The following is a 25,234-nucleotide window of genomic DNA, read 5'->3' as shown; positions in this document are numbered from 1 at the left end:
TGGGCCCCGTGCCACTGCACCTGCTGCACCAATGGAAAAGTGCACAGAAGCATGAGGAGTCAGCAAGCACCAGCAGGAGTGTGTGATGAATGGACCAAGAACAGCAGGAGCATCTGCCGTCCGCTGGGAAAACACGAGCATGGACTTCAAACAAAATTTTATCTACAAGCCTAAGACTGAAAGAGATATCTTCAATTACGAGGAGCACAAATAAATGAATGCTTGCAGTGATTAATCATTTTTTTTTTTTTAACTAAGTGCCGGTTGCTGCCCACGGCAAAGCTGGCACTGCCCCATTAGTTTAGTGCCCTATTGGCTAGTTCTCCTGCTGGGGGAGTAAATCATTAGGGGTCACTTGTACGAAGCATTTTTACAGTCAGAAACGTCCAACCGTAAAAATGCTTTTAGAAATGTACCAAATACAAATTGTGATTCAGTAACCCGCTATCTACTCGCAATTAGTGTTTGCGATTTGGTATTTAAAAGGGGCGTGTTTACGACATCTCTTCCAATTACTGAATCTGAATGCGCTGAATTAAGGTCACATTTTACTGACTCCCATTTGCAATAGGTAGGGGTCCTTTGAGAATGGAAAATAATAAAACAAATAATTTTAAGAACAGGCAGCTGTCCCACGGACCCCTCTGTCTACTCTTAAACAATTAAATGAAAAAACGTATTTTCTTGTAAGTAGTAGTTTAGTGTGTGTTTTGTAAGATGCCGTGAGAGCGTTGCGGCTGTGCCCTTGTGTAATGGTGTGAGAGAGGTGGTAAATTAATCCTATATTCAGTTGGTACAATAGAATCAACTAGCAGCGAGAAGGACTCAGAACATTTATAAAGAAATAACACGAGGATTGCGAGCAGCCTTACATTCTTGCATGGCTGCGCGCAATCACGCTTCACAGGTGACCAGAGCTGCAATTACGGAGCCCAGGTCTAGGCTGGGAAAATGACACTTCTTAATGATGCTGCCTCACTGGGGGCACACACATATGCCTTAGCATGCTTGCGGTAGGGTCAGAAATGACTTCTCTAAATGAGTTTAGTACAGGCATACCATTATGCACTGAGCCTTTTGAACACACCTTTAGCTGGGACTTAAACATCAGTATGCCATACATCATGCCCTTAAATACCGAACAATGCTAATTAGTGCATGGCCTATTAAAATGAATTAATCTGCAAGGCACGAATCACGCCCAGAGAGCCACAGCTGCCTCTAAAGCCCTGCAGCCTCTCTCAGAAACTAGTGCAGCAAACAGCATGTGAAGAAGTAAGATGCTGCACAACTTTTGACCCTCGGCAACCCGATACCTGCCGTTTAATAGGTATGCTGCAACTTTCTCCCCTCTTCCACGGTGGTATGTTGCTACGCCCAAGATCTGCTCTCTGTACTCCTTCAAGCAAGAGATCTTTTTTTCCATGCTGCTCCCTTTTTAAAAGCAAGAGCTGCAAATGGTGCCTCAGTGATGTGTGAAGTGTATGCGCTTCGCAACAGAGTTTGCGCACTCAGGGTTATTACACTAAATGCACGTACCCTAAAGGAACACTGGCCATTGGGAATTTTCGACTATAAGCCCTCGCCAAGTTACAACATTTCAGTAAAACTTACTTTTGTGGTAAGCAGGACAAAAGATTGTTACAGTGAAAATGGATCTAGTTTGCATTTATTGGTGTTGTAGAAACTTTCGTTTTGAGTGAAGTTCCTGGCATAAACTGTGCAGTGATACGGTTCAGTTTAGTGTGTATTATTTGGAGCTGTTGAAGATGTGCCTCTTGAGTTAAGCTCTTCTCACACACAGTGCAGTGATAAGGCTTCTCTCCTGTGTGTGTTCTTTGATGCAGCACAAGGGTTACCTTCTGAGAAAAGAGCTTGGAAGACACTGTGCAGTGATAAGGTTTCTCTCCGGTGTGTTTGGTGTTGCGAGACTTGACTTTTGATTTAAGCTCTTCTCACACACAGTGCAGTGAAAAGGTTTCTCTCATGTGTGTACACTTTGATGCTGTACAAGGGTTGCCTTACGAGAAAAGCGCTTTGAACACACAGTGCAGTGATAAGGCCTCTCTCCTGTGTGTACGCTTTGATGCCGTACAAGACCTCCGTTCTGGGAAAAGCGCTTTGAACACACAGTGCAGTGATAAGGTCTCTCTCCAGTGTGTATGCTTTGATGCTGTACAAGGCCTTTTCTATAAGTAAAGCGCTTTGAACACTCAGTGCATTGATAAAGCTTCTTTCCTGTGTGTATGATTTGATGCCGTGCAAGGGATCCCTTATCAGCAAAGCGCTTGGAACACCCTGTGCAGTGATAAGGTCTCTCTCCTGTGTGAGTTGTTTGATGCAGTACAAGGTGTGCCTTCCGAGAAAAGGTTTTGGAACACACAGTACAATGATGAGGCTTCTCTCCTGTGTGTACACTTTGATGCTGTACAAGGTGTCCCTTACGAGAAAAGCGCTTTGAACACACAGTGCAGTGATAAGGTCTCTCTCTGGTGTGTTTTCTTTGGTGCTGTAGTAGATTTGCCTTTTGATTGAAGCTCTTCTCACACACAGTGCAGTGATAAGGTCTCTCTCCCGTGTGTTTTCTTTGGTGCTGTAGTAGATTTGCCTTTTGACTGAAGCTCTTCTCACACACAGTGCAGTGATAAGGTCTCTCTACGGTGTGTATTAGTTCGTGCTTTAGTAGATTTGCCTTTTGACGGAAGCTCTTTTCACACATGATGCAGCGATAAGGCTTTTCTCCTGTGTGTATGCGTTGATGCTGAAGAAGGATTTTCTTTCGAGTGAAGCTCTTTGCACAAACAGTACAGTGATAAGGCCTCTCTCCTGTGTGTACACTTTGTTGGGGCCTCTCTTCTGTGTGTTCACTTTGATGTCGTACAAGGCCTTTCCTATGAGCAAAGCGCTTGGAACAAACTGTGCAGTGATAAGGCCTCTCTCCAGTGTGTGTTCTTTGATGCTGTAAAAAAGTTGCCTTTTGAGTGAAACACTTTTTACGCATTTCGCAGGGATATGGCCTGAGGCTGGTGTGTCCTTTTTTGTGTCTCACAAGAAGTGTCTCATTGATAAATCCTTTGTCACACACATTACAAGCAAAGCGTCTCTCCCTCATGTGCATTCTGCGCCGTTTTCTTAAGTAGCTTTTTTGAGTATAATTCATCTTGCCTCCAGAACCTTTATGGCTTTTTTTCCCATTCATATTTTCTAGATGTGATTGTTGTTCTGCAAAATAGAAAAAACATTGAAAATTACATGAAGAAAATATTTCTTGAAAAAGCTGTATTGATATAATATGGAGAGGCGGACAGTTACAATTCAGGGGAAAAAATGTATGTTCTAAGAAGAAGAGTCACACTTCCCTTTGAGACACAAATGGTGCCCAGTCCTCTTACACAAAGTGCGGTGACCTAGTCCTGCAGCAGGAGCATGCTGGGAAATCAAGTGATTCACAAGAACCACTGTTAGACATGGGCTTTTTGGTTGGCTAGGGTAGGCACCTAAGCCAGGCAGAATTCACCACTCTAGTCAGGGTAAGCCAGACACACACCGGGGATAACCCGCGCTCACCCTCCGGTAGCTTGGCGTAGAGCAGTGAGGCCTGGGTAAAGAGGCAATGTGCAAAGCATTTGTGCAACACACTAGCGCAGCAACACAGTGAGTAAACCACAAAAGGGAATCTATGAAGGATTATGTAAAAATAAATCCTATATTGTAAATCAAACAAGACCAAAATGACTTAAATCACACCGTTCGTGCAAATAATGCAGGTTTGAAAGAGAAAAACACAAATGACTATGAAAACATAGGTCACAGCGCTCCTGCGCTCCTATTACACTTCATACGGTAATTATAGTGAACGTGGTTGAAGTGATTGCATTTAGAAACCAAACGTACGGCGCAGGAGCACCTACTAAACGCTAAACAGTGATTGAGCTTGAGTCTTCCAGCAGTTCTCCTCCATGGACGGCCCTGCGCCATTCTTGAGGTCATCTCCAGAGCAGAGACAATGCTGAACAAGAAATACCTCTCACGCTCTTCGAATTTGGAGCCTGCCGGGGCCGCTTGAATCGTGTCTCTTTGCCAAAGGGAAACCAAGCCACCCGTGAAGGAGAGCAGGGCTGCTTTACCACTCTGCTCGACCCAACCCGCCTCACAGTACCTTTGTGGGTGCAGGGTCACTGTCCTCAGGGCATCTGTAACTTGCTAACAATGTTGCCATGTCTCTGGAGTGGGACCCGATGTTGCGCGGTTCGTGCAGTATACACGTTAAAACCAGAGGGCGAGGCTGGCTGGAATGAGCTTCAGAGTGCTGGCCAGCAACATGTTACAGAGCAACGTAGGCCTGCCTTGAAGGCTATGTACAGCTCATGTAGCTCTGCAGCCTTAGACGCTGCACTGTACCACCTCAGAGCAGTACAAGTCTTCAGGGGGCTGTTCCTCGAGTCTCACAACCAGAGGGGCCACACTAGTTTGTTCTTGGTGGCATCTGACGGTGGTGATATCTTGCCAGACTCCGGGGGTGAGGTTCACAATCATATTCAGCTGCAGTGAGCACGATGCTCAATGACGTGTTTGTTTCTCTGGTAATGCCTCCAGGCGAAACAACACTGTTCTCACTAGAGAAAAAACACTCACCACGTGCTGGTTTGTAAAACATGGAGCCCTTCTCTACAATGCACAAAGGCACTCTGCTGGTCAGACCGCTGCACTGTAGGCCCATGGTGCACTGTTCTGTAATGCACAAAGTTTTACCTTGGTGCAGAAGGGAGCACTGGCGACATGCTAGCCCTTGTAAAATGGGCTCACCCTGCAGAAGTCTTGGAGAAAAGAGGTAACAAGGTCTTTGATGGCCCTGAGATCTCGAGAGAACAGGGAGCAAGCAAACAAACCCTTGGAGAGCACTTCAGGGCACAAAAGGAGGTGGCAGGCAGCAGACAGCACATTTATTTATTTATTTTGAAAGTTTTATAGAGCGCGAACAAGAGCCTTGCGGGTATCAGAGCGCTTTACAGTAAATGTGTATAGGCATAACAAACAATAAAATGAAGCAGGATCATAAGAATAACATCAGAAAGCTTAATAAACAGAAGGACAAATCAAACATTAAGGATAAATAGGACCATAATGAATAGCAGCAAAGACAATCACAGATAGAAGGACACATCAGATAAGGTGCAGAGCCGGACCTCGGTCTGAAGGGTGATGGTAATACATTGATGATAAAGACGTCAGATAAATGGAACAGACTATACATATAAAAAGCCAAGCAGTGCGGTGCACAGCAAGGGCGAAACATGTGGATCATAGTAGTGGCAAAAATTGATTAGGTTGATGAATGGAGTAGGGGGTCTCACAGTCATGTGAGGCTATGTTTACGTAAATTTTGCCATAAGGATGCCTTTTACTTCCAGTTTGAAGGAAGAGGTGAAGGGGTTCAGTCTTATTTCTGGTGGAAGGGCATTCCATATCCTGGGTGCCAATCCTGAAAAGGAACGATTATACGTTTTTTTCCTATTTAATTTTTGTGGCTGCAGAGGAGGTTTTCTGCACTTCTTTTTGATCTTGACCCTCCAGATATTGTGAGTTTTTGTGTGAGATAGCTGGGTGCATTATGATGTAAGGCCTTGTGCGTCATGCAAGCTATTTTCAGGTGGGTTCTGGCTTCAAATGGCAGCCAGTTTAAAGTTTTTAGATCCGGGAAGATGTGTGCCCTTCTTTTCGAGCCAGTGATGAGTCTCGCTGCTGCATTGGTGCAGGCTCTTAGAGGAGCTGTAGTGGCTTTGGGGAGACCGCATGACGAGACACTTCCATAGTCCAGCCACGGTAGAACTAGAGCCTGAACCACTAACTTGAAGTCATTGGGAGGTAGGAAGGGCTTCAGCTTCCTTAGTGTATTGATCTGAAAGTTTGCTCCCTTCGTTGCATTACTAATATGCTTCTGCATATTGAGGTTACAGTCCAGAGTTATACCCAGAGATTTTGCCGAATCCACAATGGTTGGTTGAACATCGAGTGCTGTGAGGTGTTTGATCAAATTGTGCATTGTGGGGACCTGGGCGGGTGGGGCAACAAGGAGGAATTCAGTTTTTAATGCGTTCAGTTTGAGGTGATTCACTGCCAGCCATGTTTGGGTGGTCTTAAGAGTATTGTTAAGCAAACTAATGTCGTCCAAGGTGTTGATCTTGAGGTAAAGTTGAACAACCAGATATGGAGACAGAATGGAAGGCGCACTCAAGGACATACACAGCCAACGAGTTTCATTTACGTGTTGTAACTTCGTCAGGGCTAGGTCTGTGATGTTGATTCAGAATAGTAAGTGACCAGTAAAGTACAGAGGATAGGCGTAGTATGAAGCAGGCACCGTAACAGGTAACGGAAACTCTAGATAATATACTGAGTGAAACGGCTCAATATGCCTGGTTCCAAAAAGAAGTGAAGCGTGGCCTGCCGCCGTTGATGGAAATCAATACTGATAGGTACAGAAATCTTATCTCTGTGATACAGCTAATGATGGTTTCTATATCTGATGTCGCTCAGCAACATGTGTGGTATTCCGAAATAATTGGTGCAATGCATGCTATCGGGCCGCGTCGGAAATCCAGACAACGGCCCACGGGACATAATAGTCTCCCCAATAAGAAATGACGGTCTCCCGGCACGGTAACACGGGTTCAGGAGGTAAAGTTAGGTATCGTCGGCATACATGTGAAATTGCGCGCTGGATGTTTGTAGCAGATCGGTGAGTGGTTCCATGAACAGGTTGAAGAGTGTAGGAGATAACGAGGAATCTTGTGGGACTCCTAGCGTAACAGGAACTAGTTTGGAAGGGTATTGTTGACCTTGAATTTTTGAGTCCGGTTATGCAGAAAAGAGGTAAACCATTTGAGCACTGATCCTGAGAGACCCATTCTGTGTTTCAACAGATCTATCAAGTGTTCCTGTTTGACCGTGTTGAACGCTGAGGAGAGGTTTAGTAGGATGAGGAGGCATGCTTCTTTTTGATCAAGTAATTGAAGTGCATCATCAATGATGTGTGTCATGGCTGATTCCGTGCTGTGATTTGCACGGAAGCCAGATTGGTGTTTGTTTAGGAGGTTGAAGTGATCAATATGTTTTGTCAGTTCGTGTTGAACACATTTTTCCCGAAGTTGGTCCAGGGTGGGAATATTGGAGATAGGGCGGTTGTTGTTAAGGTCCGTGGGGTCAGCTGAGGGTTTCTTAAGGATGGGAGCCACCTGCCCCACCCTTAGGGAGTCAGGGATGCAGCCTTGTTGAAGTGAGCTGTTGATGATCTTGGTCCAGAGGGATAGTAGCATAGGTGTAAGACCTTTAACCGCATTTGCGGGAAGGAGGTCAGTGAGGTGATTGGAAGGCTTCAGTGCACTGAGAAATTTGCCTAAAGCTTCTTCAGAATAGGTGTAAAAGTATGACCATGTTGCGTCGTTTTCTAAGGTAAACTTTGATATGATTTGTTGAGAAGCGTTTGGGGTAGGGGGGAGGTTTTGATGAGGGGGCAAGAGAGATTTCTTGATGTTCTCAGTCTGTTGGTTGTGGGTGAGTTAGTTCTTGTGGCCGTTGAGGATGGTCCTTAGATTGCGTTTTGATCAATTCAAAAGGTTTTTTGAGTCGATTTCTTGCCTGGTTAAGTTGTTGACTGAAGAAGTCTGCTTTGGTGCGTTTGACCTATCGAAAATAAGCATTTCTCTTTAGAGTCAAGAGGAGCTTGGCGGAAGGTACTGATCTCCAGTTATGTTCGGCAGTTCTGAGAGAACGTCTGTCCTCATTAAGGAGACCGTTGAACCAGGGTTTAGAGTCTTTCGTGGAGACTCTCTTTAGTTGCAAGGGAGCAAATTCGTTAATTATCGAGGTCATGGAGTTTAGGTAGTGGTTGGTGAGGTCAATTACATTGGAAGTTCCAGCAGGGTGTAGAAGTAGATTCTGGCTAGAGGTGGGTAACGTGTTTGTTTTGAGCTTTTTCCAATCTCTTTTCCATATCTTCGCTTTTGTGGCTTGGGCCGAGTTCAGTTTGATTGTTTCCTTGATGAAGAAGGTGATGATGTGATGGTCAGACCAATCACAAGGGAGGATAGATTCCAGATGTGTGGAATCAATCTTAGAGATTATTAAGTCTAAGATTGCGGCTTTATTGTGCGTCGGGCTGCTGCACAGTTGGATGAGGTCTAAGGCTTTGAGGACGTTTTTGAGGCTGTTGACCACTGTGTCATTAGAGTCATTCCAGTGGAGGTTAAAGTCACCCAGGAAAATTTGTTTGTTTCGTCGACTGGTGAGTGATGTGATCAGGTCCATGAGGTGTTCTCTGAATAGGAGGTTGTCGCCAGGTGGGTGATAGATGATGTGGAGCGAGCAGACAGGTTTACCATTACTGTTGATGTCGAGGCTGATGTATTCACAGGAAGGGAGTAACTAGGGTATGGCTCTATTTACGGGGATGTTGCTCCGGTGTATGCATGCAATACCACCTCAAATCTTGCCTCCAGACCTGTCTAGTCTGATGATGTCATAGTTAGGGGGAACCAAAATGCAGCCCAGCAGCAGCAGGTCAACACAACAAGGCAGTTAGTGCAACAGTAGGGAAAGTATTGGATAGTGGGAGGGTTAAAATTACTATTTCCACTCCAGAAAATGCAACAGTAGGGAAAGCGTTGGATGGCGTAGGGGTAAAAATTACTATTCCCACTCCAGTGAGTGCAACAGAAGGGAAAGCGTTGGATGGCGTAGAGGTAAAAATTACTATTCCCACTCCAGAGAGTGCAACAATATAGAAAGCGTTGGATACCGTAGGGGTAAAAACTACTATTCCCACTCCAGAGAGTGCAACAGTAGGGAAAGTGTTGGATAGCGTAGGTGTAAAAATTACTATTCCCACTCCAAAGAGTGCAACAGTAGGAAAAATATTGGATAGTGGGAGGGTTAAAATTACTATTCCCACTCCAAAAAGTGCAACAGTAGGGAAAGCGTTGGATAGTGTAGGGGTAAAAATTACTATTCCCACTCCAGATAGTGCAACAGTAGGGACAGCGTTGGATAGCGTAGGGCGTAGGGGTAAAAATTACTATTCCCACTCCAGTGAGTGCAACAGTAGGGAAAGCATTGGATAGCGTAGGGGTAAAAATTACTATTCCCACTCCAGTGAGAGCAACAGTAGGGAAAGCGTTGGATAGCGTAGGGGTAAAAATTACTATTCTCACTCCAAAAAGTGCTACAGTAGGGAAAGCATTGTATAGCGTAGGGGTAAAAATTACTAATCAAACTCCAAAAAGTGCAACAGTAGGGAAAGCGTTGGATAGCGGGAGGGTTAAAATTACTATTCCCACTCCAGAGAGTGCAACAGTAGTGAAAGCCTTGGATAGAGGAGAAGTGTGGCTCAGGAGTTAGAGGCGGCAGACCCGGAAGCTGAGATCGGCCATGGACCAGGGTTCAATTCCCCGCCTCGGCAGGTCTTGGGCTAAAAATTCCACGGACTCGATAATTCTCGCTCCGGTGCCTTCTCGACTCACGGGTTCACACTCTGCGACTCTGGGCAATAGCTTGCTTAATCTCCACAACGGCCCCTCGCGGCGGGATGCCTGGCTTTCACGTTGTGGATACCCTGCCGGGGTTATCTCACAGGGGAATACCAGGACGGGTTCCCTAAGCAAGCGCTGGGAAACCCACTGCGGGTAGCTGTGCGCTATATAAGCTCAAATACATTTACATTTACATAGCGTAGGGGTAAAAATTACTATTCCCACTCCAGTGAGTGCAACAGTAGGGAAAGCATTGGATAGCGTAGGGGTAAAAATTACTATTCCCACTCCAGAGAGTGCAACAGTAGGGAAAGCGTTGGATGGCGTAGAGGTAAAAATTACTATTCCCACTCCAGAGAGTGCAACAATATAGAAAGCATTGGATAGCGTAGGGGTAAAAATTACTATTCCCACTCCAGAGAGTGCAACAGTAGGGAAAGCATTGGATAGCGTAGGGGTAAAAATTACTATTCCCACTCCAGTGAGTGCAACAGTAGGGAAAGCGTTGGATAGCATTGGGGTAAAAATTAGTATTCCCACTCCAGTAAATGCAACAGTAGGGAAAGCGTTGGATAGCATAGGGGTAAAAATTACTATTCCCACTCCAGAAAGTGCAACAGTAGAAAAAGCGGGAGGGTTAAAATTACTATTCCCACTCCAGAGAGTGCAACAGTAGGGAAAGTGTTGGATAGCGTAGGGGTAAAAATTACTATTCCCACTCCAGTGAGTGCAACAGTAGGGAAAATGTTGGATAGCGTAGGGGAAAAAATGACTATTCCCACTCCAGAGAGTGCAACAGTAGAGAAAGCGTTGGATGGCGTAGGGGTAAAAATTACTATTCCCACTCCAGAGAGTGCAACAATATAGAAAGCGTTGGATAGCATAGGGGTAAAAATAACTATTCCCACTCCAGAGAGTGCAACAGTAGGGAAAGCGTTGGATAGCGTAGAGGTAAAAATTACTATTCCCACTCCACAGAGTGCAACAGTAGGGAAAGCGTTGGATAGCGTAGGAGTAAAAATTACTATTCCCACTCCAGTGAGTGCAACAGTAGGGAAAGCGTTGGATAGCGTAGGGGTAAAAATTACTATTCACACTCCAAAGAATGCAACAGTAGGGAAAGCGTTGGATAGCGGGAGGGTTAAAATTACTATTCCCACTCCAGAGAGTGCAACAGTAGGGAAAAGATTGGAGAGCGTAGTGTTAAAAACTACTATTCCCACTCCAGAAATTGCAACAGTAGGGAAAGCGTTGGATAGCGGGAGGGTTAAAATTACTATTCCCACTCCAGAGAGTGCAACAGTAGGGAAAGCATTGGATAGCATAGGGGTAATCATTACTATTCCCACTCCAGAGAGTGCAACAGTAGGGAAAGTATTGGTTAGTGTAGGTGTAAAAATTACTATTCATACTCCAGAGAGTGCAACAGTAGAGAAAGTAAATACTTCATATATGAATAAAAATAAAATAAATATTAATAGAAATACAAATTAATGAAAAGTAATTAACAATTTTATATAATATAATAATTAATCAAATACAAATACTAAAAAAAGTATCACAAATATTTACCTATTACTTACAAATTAACATTTAAATAGTAACAATTAAATATGTATTAAAATGTACAACAAAACAAAACCAATAAATAAATAACAATATGTATTTATTCACAAAATTAATTCCCACCCTATTCCCCTATAAATCCACAACCCGCTACAGACAATAAATTAATAGAATTAACATAATTAACAATTAAACTATTAATTAAAATGAATTACCAATTATATTTTAATTAATTACCAATTACAAATTTATATATCTATTCCAAATAAATACCAAAAAATACATTTAAAAATGTAATTAATTATAATTAAATTACTTCCCACCCTATTCCCCTATAAACCCACAACCCGCTACAGAAAATACATTAATAAAATTTACATAATTATCAATTAATCAATTAATTAAAATAATTAACAATTACATTTTAATTACCAATTAATTATCAATTAACAATTAATACCAATAAATAAATTAACATATTTAATTAATTATAATTAAATTACTTCCCACCCTATTCCCCTATAAACCCACAACCCGCTACAGAAAATACATTAATAAAATTAACATAATTATCAATTAATCAATTAATTAAAATAATTAACAATTACATTTGAATTAATTACCAATTAATTATCACTTAACAATTAATTCTAAATAAATACCAATAAATAAATTAACATATTTAATTAATTATAATTAAATTACTTCCCACCCTATTCCCCTATAAACCCACAACCCACTACAGAATTATAAAATGCAAAAATAAAATACCATAAAATTAATTAATTTAAATAAATTATAAAATAAATATACACTTTTCACACATATACTAACATAACAAATACTTTAAAAAATTAATATTAACTTACCTCAAATTCGATATTTTTGTTGTCTATATTCTGTCATTCTATATTTTTGTTGTCTATATTCTGTCTTTCTATATTTTTGTTGTCTATATTCTGTCATTCTATATTTTTGTTGTCTATATTCTGTCCATTCGATATTTTGTCCATTCTATATTTTTTAATTTGATATTTATGCTATTCTATTCGATATTTTTTATTCTATATTCTGTCCATTCGATATTGTGTCCATTCTATATTTTTAACTCGATATTAATGTAACTCGATATTAAAAACTCGATATTTTGACTGTATACCGTTGAAATGCATACAACAGACATCCATTGATTACTCCGAGGAGGGTAGCCTCCTCATCATAAATTAATTGAATTTACGTGCTTTACCAAACATCCAGTCTTCCAACAAACTCATCAATGGTCTTACCTGGTCTCTGGCATTCTTGGCTGAATATATATCTTTTATAATTCACATTTAGCACTGGCTTAAACTTGACATTAAAGGCCTTTTCGATTTGATCAAATGTCTTTTCACATTCTTGTAAATTCTTTTTCATGGCTTCTTTCACTCCTTCACTGGCCATGTGTCATGAATCTCCTCGACCCCCAGACTAGGAAAGCCAGGGGGTGACTGTTCACAAAAAACCCACCCCTGTCCCGTGCACCAGCACCTCATTTGTAATATATAGTGATTGTGTTAATTACTGTTTCTTTAATATGAATATGTGTTCATTTGTGATAGCTAGCGTTTTGTTGGGACACGAAAGAGTTGCCTGTTTGGAGTTAGATTGCTGGCCAGCCTTATTCCTGTAAAGGCGCCAATGATTGGAGCAACGTTGTGAGCACTGAAAGGATTGAGCGCGCAATGCCAGGGACGAGAGAGACTTTGTTTTCTTTGAGCCGCGTTAGGCTCTCGGCTTTGCAGACGCGTGCGTGCGCACGTAATTTTGGGTGCGGTTGGCTATTTAAACCGCACCCAAGTTTCTAGAAGCTCTTTGCCTTCTGCTTTGGAAGCGGGAAGGATCGCGCTTGGAACCTCTCCGCTCTGCTGGGAATTCGACGCTTGCCACTTCCTTTTGACCGGGTTCCAGCCTGGTAATAGAAGACAAGACCTGCAAGAAAGAGACATCAGTTAAGTAAATCTGTTATTTCGATTTGAAGGCGCCCATCACAAGAAAGACAGGACAAGTTCAATACTCACCTGATTTTCTCGGAACTTGAAGACCTTCATTCTGAAAATAGTTGTGGCTTTTAATAGAGAATTTTAATGCAAGAGACTTGAGTATTTGGAAATATTTGTGACTTTTTTTTTTTTCTTCAAAACCCAATTTTATTGAGCATAGGAGTATCAAGAATGTGGTATCTTCACACACCAAGATCACCACAACAGTATCAATGTAATGATGACATAGACAATAATGGATGAAGCAATATACCAATTAAGCTCAGTTTTAGAGATGCCCTAACAGCCTATACTAACCCCCAACTACACCCCCCGTACCCAACACCCCCCCCACCACACGTGTACAAAAGAGCAACACAAAGGAAATGCACAAAGAATAAGCAGGTATAGCGCAACCAGGGCTTTGCTACTTGAGGCCAGAAGTGTCACTGCGGTCAAATGTCCTCCTCCTGTTCCGCCGGGGGGTCCAAGGACAGGCCACGGTAGTCGGCCCAGCACTTCCAGATCTTGAAATGTTTGCGTGGGCAGCCCCGCGCCTCGAAGACCGGTTTTTCAAGGCCCATGAAATAATCTAGCCCAGCCTTCCACGCAGATAGGGGGGGGGGCCCTCGCAGATTTCCATGCCCGAGCCAGGTCTCGTTTGGCCACAACTAGACCCAGGAGCAACAGGTGACGCTTATATATGTTGCCCCCAACCCCCTCCATGATATGCAGCAGGCCTAGCCGGTGGGTACGAGGAAGATCCCAACCCAGAACATCAGCCAGGCAACTCCACACACCCCTCCAGAATCCAGCCAGGCGACCACACGACCATACCGTATGTAGCAGGGAGCCAGGCACCTCTCCACAGCGCAGGCATTCCGGTGACGCAATCAAGCCAGCCTTCCACAGACGCTCACGTGTATAATAGGCACGGTGCAAGTATTTGAATTGTATCAGGCGGAGCCGAACCGCAACAGCGGTGCCGCGCGGGGATTCCAGCGCCTCCCTCCAATCGTCCTCATCGAGGGCGCCCACGTCCACCTCCCACGCCTCCCGAAGGGAGCGGAGAGTGGAGGAGCAGTGGATAACAAGAGTCTGATAAATCCTAGAGACTTTCTTGTCTCCCAAGTCTCCCATAAACACCTTTGCCTCGATCGGGCTGAACTCCGGCAGGGAGTCGAGGCCGGCAATGCTCGGGGCGAGGGCATGCCGCAGCTGGAGGTAGCGGAAGAACTGGGACTGAGGCATCTGGAACTCCGCGCGGAGTTCCTCAAAGGACTTGAGGGTGGTGCCAGACATGACCTGGCCCAGTTGTGTAACTCCAATAGCCTCCCATCCCTCAAACCCCGCTAGGGCCGCCAACTCCGGAAGCAGGCCATTGTGCCACAGCGGCGTTTCAGCTGTTAATTTGCCCCACCAACCCATGCGGCGCAGGGATTGCCGCCACACTGCAAATACCACCTTAGTGACCGACGGCAATCCACGGCGAATGCGAGCCGAATAGAGAATAGTGTGAAGCGTGCGATCTCCCATGAGCAGTCGTTCCAGGGCATAGGCCGGGTCACCCCTATCACCATACCACCATTCATTGAGGACAAGCAGGTGAGACGCTTGGTAGTAGGAGAGGAGGTCGGATGTGGCCAAACCACCACAGTATGTGGACAGAAAGCACGTCTTCAAGGCCACCCTGGCTGCACCACCATCCCACAGGAAGCGGCCCAGCACAGAGTTAACCTGGCGGAACCACTCCATGCCAATGGGGTGCGGGAAGTTTTGGAGCTGGTACAAAAGCCTCGGCAGTGCCACCATCTTAAAGATGGCCGACCTCCCAAAGATTGTGAGGGGCATTCTGGACCAAGTTTTAACATCTGTCTGGACCCGTTCCCACACCGGCAAGACACTGCGTGCCCAGGCCACGGCCCGCGAGTCCGAGAGAAAGACGCCTAGATACTTCAGGCCATCTGTCGCCACACGCAATTCGGCGGCCCATGGGTCGGCAACCACTCCGCCACCCAAAATCCACAGGGTTGATTTGTTTAGATTAAGGTGAAGCCCCGAGACCTCGCCAAACCCCCGCATGATCTCCAAAACCCGGGGACCCGAGCGCCGCAGATCAGTGAGGAATAGAAGAACGTCATCTGCATACAGCGCGATCCTATCCGCCAGGTCATCGTTCCAGACAAAGCCACGTAATTGGGCATCCGTTCGTATCCACGACGCCAGGGGCTCCATGGCGAGGGCGAACAGGTAGGGGGACAACGGGCAACCCTGTCGAGTACCACGACCGATGCGAAAGCGCCCAGAGACCGCGCCGGCCACGCGGACCGACGCCGTAACATTAGTGTAGAGGAGACGAATATACGACAGGAAGACAGGCCCTAAATTGAGGCGGGCTAACAAGGCGAACAAATACGCCCAACTCACCGTATCAAAGGCTCGGTCCATGTCCGCAAGAAGGAGTGCAGCCTGTTCATCCCTAGCACCCATGGCGTCAACCGCCGCCTGCGCCCGCCGGATATTATGCCGGGTGGCCCTGCACGGCATGAATCCGGCCTGGTCAGGGTGGACCAGGTCGGCAATGTGAGGCAAGAGGCGGTTCGCCAGGGCCTTCGCCAAGATCTTGGCCTCGATGTTGAGACGGGAGATCGGCCTGTAAGAGTCGTGCCGGTCCGGTGCCCTGCCCGGCTTCAAGAATACCACTATCTCGGCATGACGCCAGTCTGGTGGCAACTCGCCCCGAGCCCACGCCGCCTCCAGGGCGCAGCGAAAGTGGGGTCCCAGCTGGACGTGGAACTTTTTGTAAAATTCACTAGGATAACCGCTCGGGCCGGGCGCCTTTCCAGTGTTTAATTGGCCAAGGGCCTCCCCGAGTTCCTCAGATGTAAGCGGGGCCTCCAAGGCGGTTCTGGTCTCGTCAGGGACTGCCTGCGGGAGCAGGTCGTCCAGGTATGAGGCGATCTTGTCCACCATCAAAGGGTCTCGAGGAGCGTATTGTGCCTCGTAATAGTGGGCAAAGCTAGCCGCCAGCAAATATGGGTCGGTCATGACCGAGCCGTCGTCCGCCGTGAGACCAGGCAGCACTAGGGGCTGGAAAGTCGCTTGGCAAAGCCTATGCAACATGGTGCAGGACTTGTCGCCCCACTGGTACACCCTGCTGCGCGTGGCGAGCCACGCCTGTCGGGCCTCCTCGTATAGGACCGAAGCATACATCTGTTGGGCCTGCAGGAGCTGTCTCACGACGCCCTCATCACCCCCGAGCCGACCACGCTGCTCCAGCTCCTCCACGCGGGCCGCGGCAGTCACAATGGCCTCCCGATGCTTTCGCTGAGCTGCCACACACCAAGCTATATCAACGCCCCGGAGCGTAGGCTTCAGCGCCTCCCACACAACCAGTGCATCGACATCCCCCACCAAATTCTCGCGCCAGAAGTGGTCAATCGCTTCGCGTAAATGGTTCACGTACTCCGGCCGCTGCAGCTGCCAGGAGGACATACGCCAGCGAAAAGGTTGTCGTTTAGAGGGGAGGGTCACGGTAGCCAGGACAGGGGAATGATCCGAGAGGCCTCTGGGGAGTATCGCGGCATCCCTGACGCGACTCAGGCTGGCACCCGGCACAAACAAATAATCTAGTCTCGAGAAGGACCCATGCACCGCCGATACATACGTGAATGCACGCACCGCAGGGTGAAAATGCCGCCACACATCAATCCAACCCAAACCACTCACAGTAGCACACAATCTGGTGGGAGCAGCCGCGGGGGGGGGGGTCAGACACAACAGGAGCTCGTCTCAGGCGATCCAGGCCCACATCCATGACCTCGTTCCAGTCGCCCCCCACCATGGTCAGAACCTCTGGAATCTCGTCCCACAGCGCAAACAGCCGCTCGGACAAGGCCCACTGCAGGGGGGGAGGGGCGTATACACTACCAAAGACCACTGGCTCGGAACCCAGCAGGCCCTTGATAAAGACAAACCTGCCCTGAGGATCAATCCATTGTTTCTCATGAACATAAGCCACCCTACGGTGTATCAATATGGCCACCCCCCGCGACCCCCTCGTAAAGCCAGCATGATAAACCTGTTGATATCCAAACCTCTGGAGGCTAAGGGCCTTAGAACCCAGCATGTGAGTCTCCTGGAGCAGGAGCACATCCACCATCTCCCTCTTCCCCCATCGCAGCACAGCCCCACGCTTGATCTTATCCAGGATACCCCTCACATTCCATGTCACAACCCGCAGGGACTTTTGAGGAGACATAGTCACAGAATCAGCCATTATCATCACAGAGTCTAGAATCCGGCCCCCCATCCCACCCTGGCGCAACCCGCAAATCAACAAAAATCAAAGCTTCAGACACGTGTGGTCCCACCCCCCCAACCCACATACTCAGCAACCCCCCCCAACCCAGAACCCCCCCAACATTCGCAACACAAGAACCCCCCCCCCCATACCCCACACCCACCACCCCAATACCTCAGAGAACGTTGAAGTATCTGTCGCGGCATGGAGAGACCCGGGCCCAAAACAGAGGACCCAGGGCCCGCCATACCAATGGATCCCAACAACCGAACCATGACACACACACCACCCCCCCAACAACACTCACATCCGTGAGGGTCTGAGGCCCACAAACGGTACCCCCCGAGCCCCACTGCGTCCCATGACAAACAACTGGAGTCCTCACATGGGAACCGACCGGCATACAAAAGACAGAATAGAACAGTCTCACCAGCCAAAGTAGGGCATTTCAGTGTTCAGCAAAAAGAGTCTAGTCCCGGCAATGTTCAGCTGCCCGCATCGGAGTGTTCTGAGTCCCTGGCACCACCCGACTGTGATGCACTGGCGGAGGCCGACCTCTTCTTGGAGCGAGACCTCCGATGGCGGCCCTTCCTGTTCGGGCGACCCGTCCGCTCCGGCGACGATCCCTGGGACCCGCCCGGGTCCAGCCCCGGCTGGGCGTGCGGCCTGAGTCGCACCGCTTCGTCGGTCCAGCGGAACACCTCCTCCGGTGAATCGAAGAAATGGGTCCGGGACTGATATACCACCCGCAGGCGGGCTGGATACAGGAGAGAGTATTGGAGCTTGAGGCCCCTCAGCTTAGCCTTAGCGTCCATGAAGGATTGTCTTTGTTGCTGTACCATCTTCGTGTAGTCCGGGAAAATCATGATAGTATGATTCTCGAAGGCGAGCGAGCCCTTGTTCCTCGCCTCCCGTAGGATAACATCCCGGTCATGGTAATTCAGCAGCCGGGCGATGACAGGCCGTGGGCGCTCACCCTCCGGCGGCCGCTGGGTCAGAGACCTGTGGGCCCTCTCGATCACGAAGCACGTAGACAGTGCCCCTTCGGGGAGCCAGCTCTCTAGCCACTGAGTCAAGAACCGCTCCATGCTGTCCTTCTCGCACCGCTCCGGAAAGCCGATGAAGCGGAGGTTATTCCTCCGCGTGCGCCCTTCGGCATCCTCCACGCGGGCCCCCAGTGTCTTTTGAATGCCCTCCACCTCCGCCAATCGTTTCTTTAGGGCGCCAATGTCAGCAACGGTCGCTGTGATGCGGGTCTCAGCCCCAGTGATCCGCTCCACCGCGTTGCGAAGGTCCTGGCGCAGGAGCTTGACATCCGCCCCGACCGCCCCAATTTCGGCATCAAGCATGTCCCGGGACTGGGTGATGGCCGCCAGTATAGCTGCATTGTCTGGTCCAGGGCCACCGCTGCCACCGGCCGCCCCCGAGCCGCCACTCGGCCCGGTGAATTTATCGATGGGGCCATGTTTAGGCGGGCCACCTCCCCTATCTCTGGTCATGGCACACGCCGGGCAGGGCGGACACCACCCCGGAACCGTCGGGCACTGTCGCAGGTCTTGGATGGGACGGCAGAAATGAAGTCTCAAAGGAGAAGGCGGGCCGGTCGGCACAGCTCCGGTGTCGCGAAAATCGAGGTCCCGGCTTCACCCAGGTGGGACAGGCCTCACCCACACTCGTCGCCACGAGCGGCCGTCCAAAGTACAGAAATAAGCTGCGGCTCCGTGATCCGTGGGCAGCCGTAACCAGCGGGCCGGGCCAGGAGCGGTGTAGCGGATGCCACCACCGTCCGCCAGTCTGTCACCGGCCGCCTCGGGGCTCAAAGACCCCAGTCTCCAGCCTGTCGCGAGGCCACGCAGTGTCGTCGCCTCTCTCTGGTCACACAGGGGAAGAGCCGTCCTCCCGATGAGTAGGAGTTAGCGGCACCGTCTCGATCTCCAGGCGATCGCAGCTGTAGAGTTGAGCCTAGGGCGGCATAATGGGTGCCACCCGCATCCGCCAGGTCGCAACCGCCACCAGGCGTCGCGAAACTCGAGGACCCCGGTCTCCGGCTGGTCACCAGGCCGCACGTCGCCGCCGTCTCCCTCCGATCACAGGAAGGGAAGAAATGCAGGATCGACACACCAAAGTGGACAGGAGACTTCGCCCGATCGATGCCAACCACTGGGTATCAACAGCGGGCTCGGGGGCCAGGATAAATGATCGAATTAAGTCCGGGCCGGCGGGAGCTCTACAAGGCTGCGACCGCCATCTTCGCCCGCCAAGCCACGCCCCCCCATATTTGTGACTTTTAAGGAGAGTTATTATGCAAAAGACTTAATTTTGTACAATACAACCCAGGATCCTAGTTTGGAAGCATTGCAAGGAATATGTTGTGAAGTGAGATGTTATTTTGTAACCACTAGTTTTTTGTGGAGTTACTTGGAAGAGAGTAGGTGTATCTTTTTATTGTGTTACAACAGGTTTGAACACAAGAGAGTAAGGAATCCAATTTTCCAGTACAGTCATCCTAAATTCCAAGTAAGTCAAAAGCTAAAGGGGAATTTAGAAGAACTAGATAGTGGAACATTAGTAAAACACCCTTTTGTTTTCTTTAGTATCTTGAAGCGTGACACCATAACGAATCTTCAAGGGACTTCTTCACTACTTCACATCTCTTCTTCACGACTTCCCATCTCATCCAAGACAAAGAAATACTGGACGAAGGACTGAATAATCTGATCGCAGGTAGGAGTCTAAAGTGTGAAGGTTCAAGGGGACTGAGTGGTTCAGGGCAAAGGGAGGTTACAAGGGTCTCAAGGAGTTCACTAAGAGTCAATAGTAAATGCCACTTGCTTGTTATTCTGCAGGTCGACAGCAAGATTCCTCTTTCATCTCGTCACGTCCAGTACCGGCCCTCCTCCCATAAGTCTAGTTTTATTCTTAGCTGTGTATTTAGAATCAGCAAGTTTATTAGTTAGATTTCTGGGAAGTTGGTCCCTTGCGTCTCTGCAAAAACTTCTACGTCGTCCAGGAACTTCAGTTCAGCTCAAGGTAAGGGACGACGTAGTTTGGCTTTTGACAGAAGGCAAAGCCCACGGATATTTTTTCGCCCAGACGCAATGGACCAAATAACCTTGCAGGACATAGCTGCAATTTTGAAGGATCTTAGAGATGAAAACACATCTTTACGTAGAGATATGTCAGCTTTACAGGAATCAATACAGCGTAAGCCTGTTTTGTCGCCTGCAACTTTTCAGGGTTCATCTTCTGAGTCAGGAATTCCTACTCAAATTCAGGTGGTTACACCTGTTCCCACTCCTTTAGCCCCACCAGAAAGGTTTTCTGGAGATTGTAATACGTTTTCTATATTTTTGCAACAGTGTCATTTACATTTTTTAGCAAAAAAGACGGCTTTTCCTGACGACTCTTCCAAGATAGCTTTCATGTTATCGTATTTTGGAGGAGATGCAGCTCTTTGGTCAATTCCTTTAGTTGAGAGTGATGACCCGATTCTTTATAATTTGACTAATTTGAACATGCTTTAAAAAAGATTTTTGCTAAGCATGTTTTTGTACAATCTGCCGATAATGAGCTGCTAGGTCTAAAACAAGGATCTTCAGATTTACTCCATTATATTTCGCAGTTTAATCGTTTAGTTCTAGAGGCCAGATGGCCTTATGATAAGAGGGTTTCCATCTTTTATAGAGGTTTGAGAGACGATTTAAAAGATATGGTGACTCAAATTCTAGAACCCCCCGATGATATTAATGACTTCATAGATTTAGTGGTAAAACTAAATAACCGATTAAGTGAAAGAAAGGGAGAAAAAGGAAGGAGTGATCACAAACTGTTTTTTGTAAAGGAAAGAGGTTCTACGCCTCGCGAGGTCTCTTCTAAAGTAGAGTCGGTAGAACCAATGCAAATAGGTACAGTTCGGGGTCCTTTATCAAAAGAGGAAAAAGACAAAAGGCGAAAGATGAATCAATGCCTGTACTGTGGAAAGACAGGTCATTTTGTAAAGGATTGCCCTACTCGTCCTGTTAAAAACTTTGACTTTCAAGTCCTCTCATTGCATAAATCAATGCTTTCTTCTTGAGAAGACTGAGGATGTTATTCGGGGATTTGATTTTTGAACCGAATCTACCAGTGTTTTAACATTTGAAGGGGTTCCTTCAGTTTATTCCGACCTCTCTGACGTCTTTGATAAGAAAAAAGCTAACACACTTCCACCTCACAGGGATTTTGATTGCAGAATAGACCTAGTTCCCGGAGCAACCTTGCCCTGTAGCAGAATTTATGCACTGACAGAGAAAGAAAATGTACACCTCAGGGAGTACCTAGATGAATACCTAGCTAATGGTTTCATCCGACATTCCAAATCGCCTGTGTCATCAGCTCTTTTTTTTATTCCAAAAAAAGGGGGGAATTGCGTATGTGTATTGATTATAGAGCTTTGAACAACGTGACTATTAAGAATAGGTATCCTTTGCCTCTGATTCCAACTTTGCTGGATCAAGTTAAAAAGGCAACTATTTATACTAAATTGGATTTACGCGGGGCTTATCATCTTGTGAGAGTCAGAAAGGGTGATGAATGGAAAACGGCATTCAGAACCAAGTTTGGCCTTTTTGAGTACCAAGTAATGCCTTTCGGACTCTGCAATGCCCCAGCTGCTTTCCAATTTTTTATAAATGAGGTTTTGCATGAATTCATAGATGTATGTTGTGTTGTCTACATAGATGACATTTTGATTTTTTCCAACTCAGAAAAAGAACATGTACAGCAAGTTCGTGCTATTCTTCAAAAATTGCTTTCCAATTCCCTATTCGTAAAATTGGAAAAGAGTCTATTTCATGTTTCAAAAGTTGACTTTTTAGGGTATATCATCAGCCCTAGTGGAATAGAAATGGATCCAAAAAAGGTGGAAGCTGTAAATTCTTGGCCTAGCCCCTCTTCAGTGAAACAGGTTCAAAGCTTTCTAGGCTTTGCAAATTTCTACCGCCGTTTTATTCAAAATTTCTCTCAGATTATAACACCCATTACCAAATTGCTGCGAAAAGGTGTAAAATTCGTCTGGACAGACCAGGCTGAAGTGGCCTTCCAAGAACTAAAAAAGAGATTTACCTCAGCCCCAATCTTAAGTCATCCAGACCCCAGCCAACCCTTTATTGTGGAAGCAGATGCTTCGCAGCTAGCACTTGGGGGAGTCCTATCTCAAAGAAATACAGACACAGGCCAAATGCATCCCATAGCCTTTTACTCCAGGAAATTGTCTGAAGCGGAATTAAACTATGCCATTGCAGATAAAGAACTTTTAGCAATAAATGCAGTTTTTGAAGAATGGCGTCATTACTTGCTCGGTGCTCGACACCCTGTCACTATTTACACTGATCATAGAAATCTTCAAGCTTTAAGATCCGTAAAAGCCTTATCTGCCAGACAGTTGAGGTGGTCAATGTTTTTTAATGACTATGATTTCGTGATCACGTATCGTCCTGGAAAAGAAAATTTGAAAGCTGATGCCTTATCTAGTATAGGATACAATCTAACAGAACTTACTGAATCATCTCAAGAAGTTCAACCTGTCATTCCGACATCTCGCTTTCAAGCAAGTTTATCCTGCTGCCCAGTAATTTCCGATATTAAAAAGAGCTTTCATCTAAGGGACTAGACGAGTGGAAAAAAAGGTATCCTCTTCTTCAAGAAAGAGGTGATTTGATCTTTATGCAAGATCTCATTTTTGTACCCACTGAAACAATTAGGAAAAGAATACTTCATTTCCACCACAACACTTCTTTAACTGCTCATCCAAGTGTGATAAAAACATACGACTTAATCAAAAGAACGTTTTGGTGGCCTTCCATGTTTAAGGATGTACAAGATTTTGTGGAAACTTGTAGTGTGTGTATTCAAAGCAAACCTTCACATCAAGCTCCAAGTGGTTTGTTAACACCACTCCCTATACCACCTCAACCATGGCACACAATTTCTTTGGATTTTATTGTTGAACTTCCAATTACCAAAAAAGGCTTTTCTACTATTCTGACTATAGTTGACCAATTTTCACGTATGGCCCATTTTATTCCTCTAAAGAAATTACCAACAGCTGTGGAATTGGCTCATCTGATTATGACGCATGTAATTCGATTACATGGAATTCCATCAGTAGTCATTTCCGACAGGGGGTCTCAGTTTATTTCTCGAGTTTGGCAAAATTTGAGTTCTCTTTTAAACATGGAAGTCCGCTTATCCTCAAGCTACCATCCTCAGACTGATGGTTTAACTGAGCGCACCAATCAGACTATTGAACAGTTCATTCGCTGTATGTTAACTAGTGCGGATGAAGAATGGTCAGATCTTGTAAGTCAGTTGGAGTTTGCCTATAACAATGTAGATCATACTTCTTTAGGAATGTCCCCATTCTTTTGTAATTTCAGTTATCATCCCAAAAATTTCCCTGAGGAAATTAAGAAGGTAAATTCAGTACCAGCTATTTCAGACTATGTTTCCAAACTATCATCTATCCAGGAACAAGCTGCTTTCAAATTGGCACAAGCAAAAGAAACTCAGAAAAAATTTGCAGACAAGCACAGAACCATACAACCACCTTACTCTTCTGGAGATAAAGTCTGGTTAAGTACCAAAAATTTGAGAATTAAGGGAAACCGCAAATTTAACCCAAAATATATTGGCCCTTTTGTGATTGAAAAGGTTATAAATCCAGTATGTGTCAAATTAAATCTTCCTTCTAAATACAGATTCCATCCTGTGTTTCATGTGTCCTTGGTTAAACCCTTTCATCCAAACACTCGATTCATCCAACCCCCGTCTTCCTTAACAATAGATGGAGACTCCGAATTCGAGGTAAAATCAATTTTAGATTCCAAAAGAATTCGAGGGAAATTGTTTTATCTAGTGGATTGGAGGGGATATGGTCCTGAAGAAAGATCATCCGAACCTTTGGAAAATCTAAAGAATGCACCTAAAATAGTGAAATCATTCCATGCTCGTCATCCCGACAAACCAAAACCCATTTTACCTGTTTTGGGGGGGATCTTGAGGAGGGAGTACTGTCATGAATCATTTGTAATATATAGTGATTGTGTTAATTACTGTTTCTTTAATATGAATATGTGTTCATTTGTGATAGCTAGTGTTTTGCTGGGACATGAAAGAGTTGCCTGTTTGGAGTTAGATTGCTGGCCAGCCTTATTCCTGTAAAGGTGCCAATGATTGGAGCAACGTTGTGAGCACTGAAAGGATTGAGCGTGCAATGCCAGGGACGAGAGAGACTTTGTTTTCTTTGAGCCGCGTTCGGCTCTCGGCTTTGCAGACGCGTGCGTGCGCACGTAATTTTGGGTGCGGTTGGCTATTTAAACCGCACCCAAGTTTCTAGAAGCGCTTTGCCTTCTGCTTTGGAAGCGGGAAGGATCGCGCTTGGAGCCTCTCCGCTCTGCTGGGAATTCGACGCTTGCCACTTCCTTTTGACCGGGTTCCAAGACCTGCAAGAAAGAGACATCAGATAAGTAAATCTGTTATTTCGATTTGAAGGCGCCCATCGCAAGAAAGACAGGACAAGTTCAATACTAACCTGATTTTCTCGGAACTTGAAGACCTCCATTCTGAAAATAGTTGTGGCTTTTAATAGAGAATTTTAATGCAAGAGACTTGAGTATTTGAAAATATTTGTGACTTTTAAGGAGAGTTATTATGCAAAGACTTAATTTTGTACAATACAATCCAGGATCCTAGTTTGGAAGCATTGCAAGGAATATGTTGTGATGTGAGATGTTATTTTGTAACCACTAGTTTTTTGGGGAGTTACTTGGAAGAGAGTA

The 25,234-nt window shown here is 46.1% G+C and overlaps 1 protein-coding gene across 1 annotated transcript in view; it reads right to left on the bottom strand.

Moving 5' to 3' along the window:
• Nucleotides 1-1,641: 1,641 nt before the first annotated feature.
• Nucleotides 1,642-25,234, bottom strand: part of LOC147659500 (uncharacterized) — a 290,663-nt gene continuing 267,070 nt past the window's right edge. The window contains 3 exon segments of the mRNA XM_086951694.1: nucleotides 1,642-1,742; nucleotides 1,745-1,927; nucleotides 1,930-3,222. Coding sequence (XP_086807820.1) covers nucleotides 1,642-1,742; nucleotides 1,745-1,927; nucleotides 1,930-3,222 — 1,577 coding nt within the window.

The sequence above is a fragment of the Lissotriton vulgaris genome, unplaced genomic scaffold (genome assembly GCF_964263255.1).
Source record: "Lissotriton vulgaris unplaced genomic scaffold, aLisVul1.2 SCAFFOLD_1022, whole genome shotgun sequence".
NCBI lineage: Eukaryota > Metazoa > Chordata > Amphibia > Caudata > Salamandridae > Lissotriton > Lissotriton vulgaris.
This window is presented reverse-complemented; position numbering and strand designations above follow the sequence as displayed.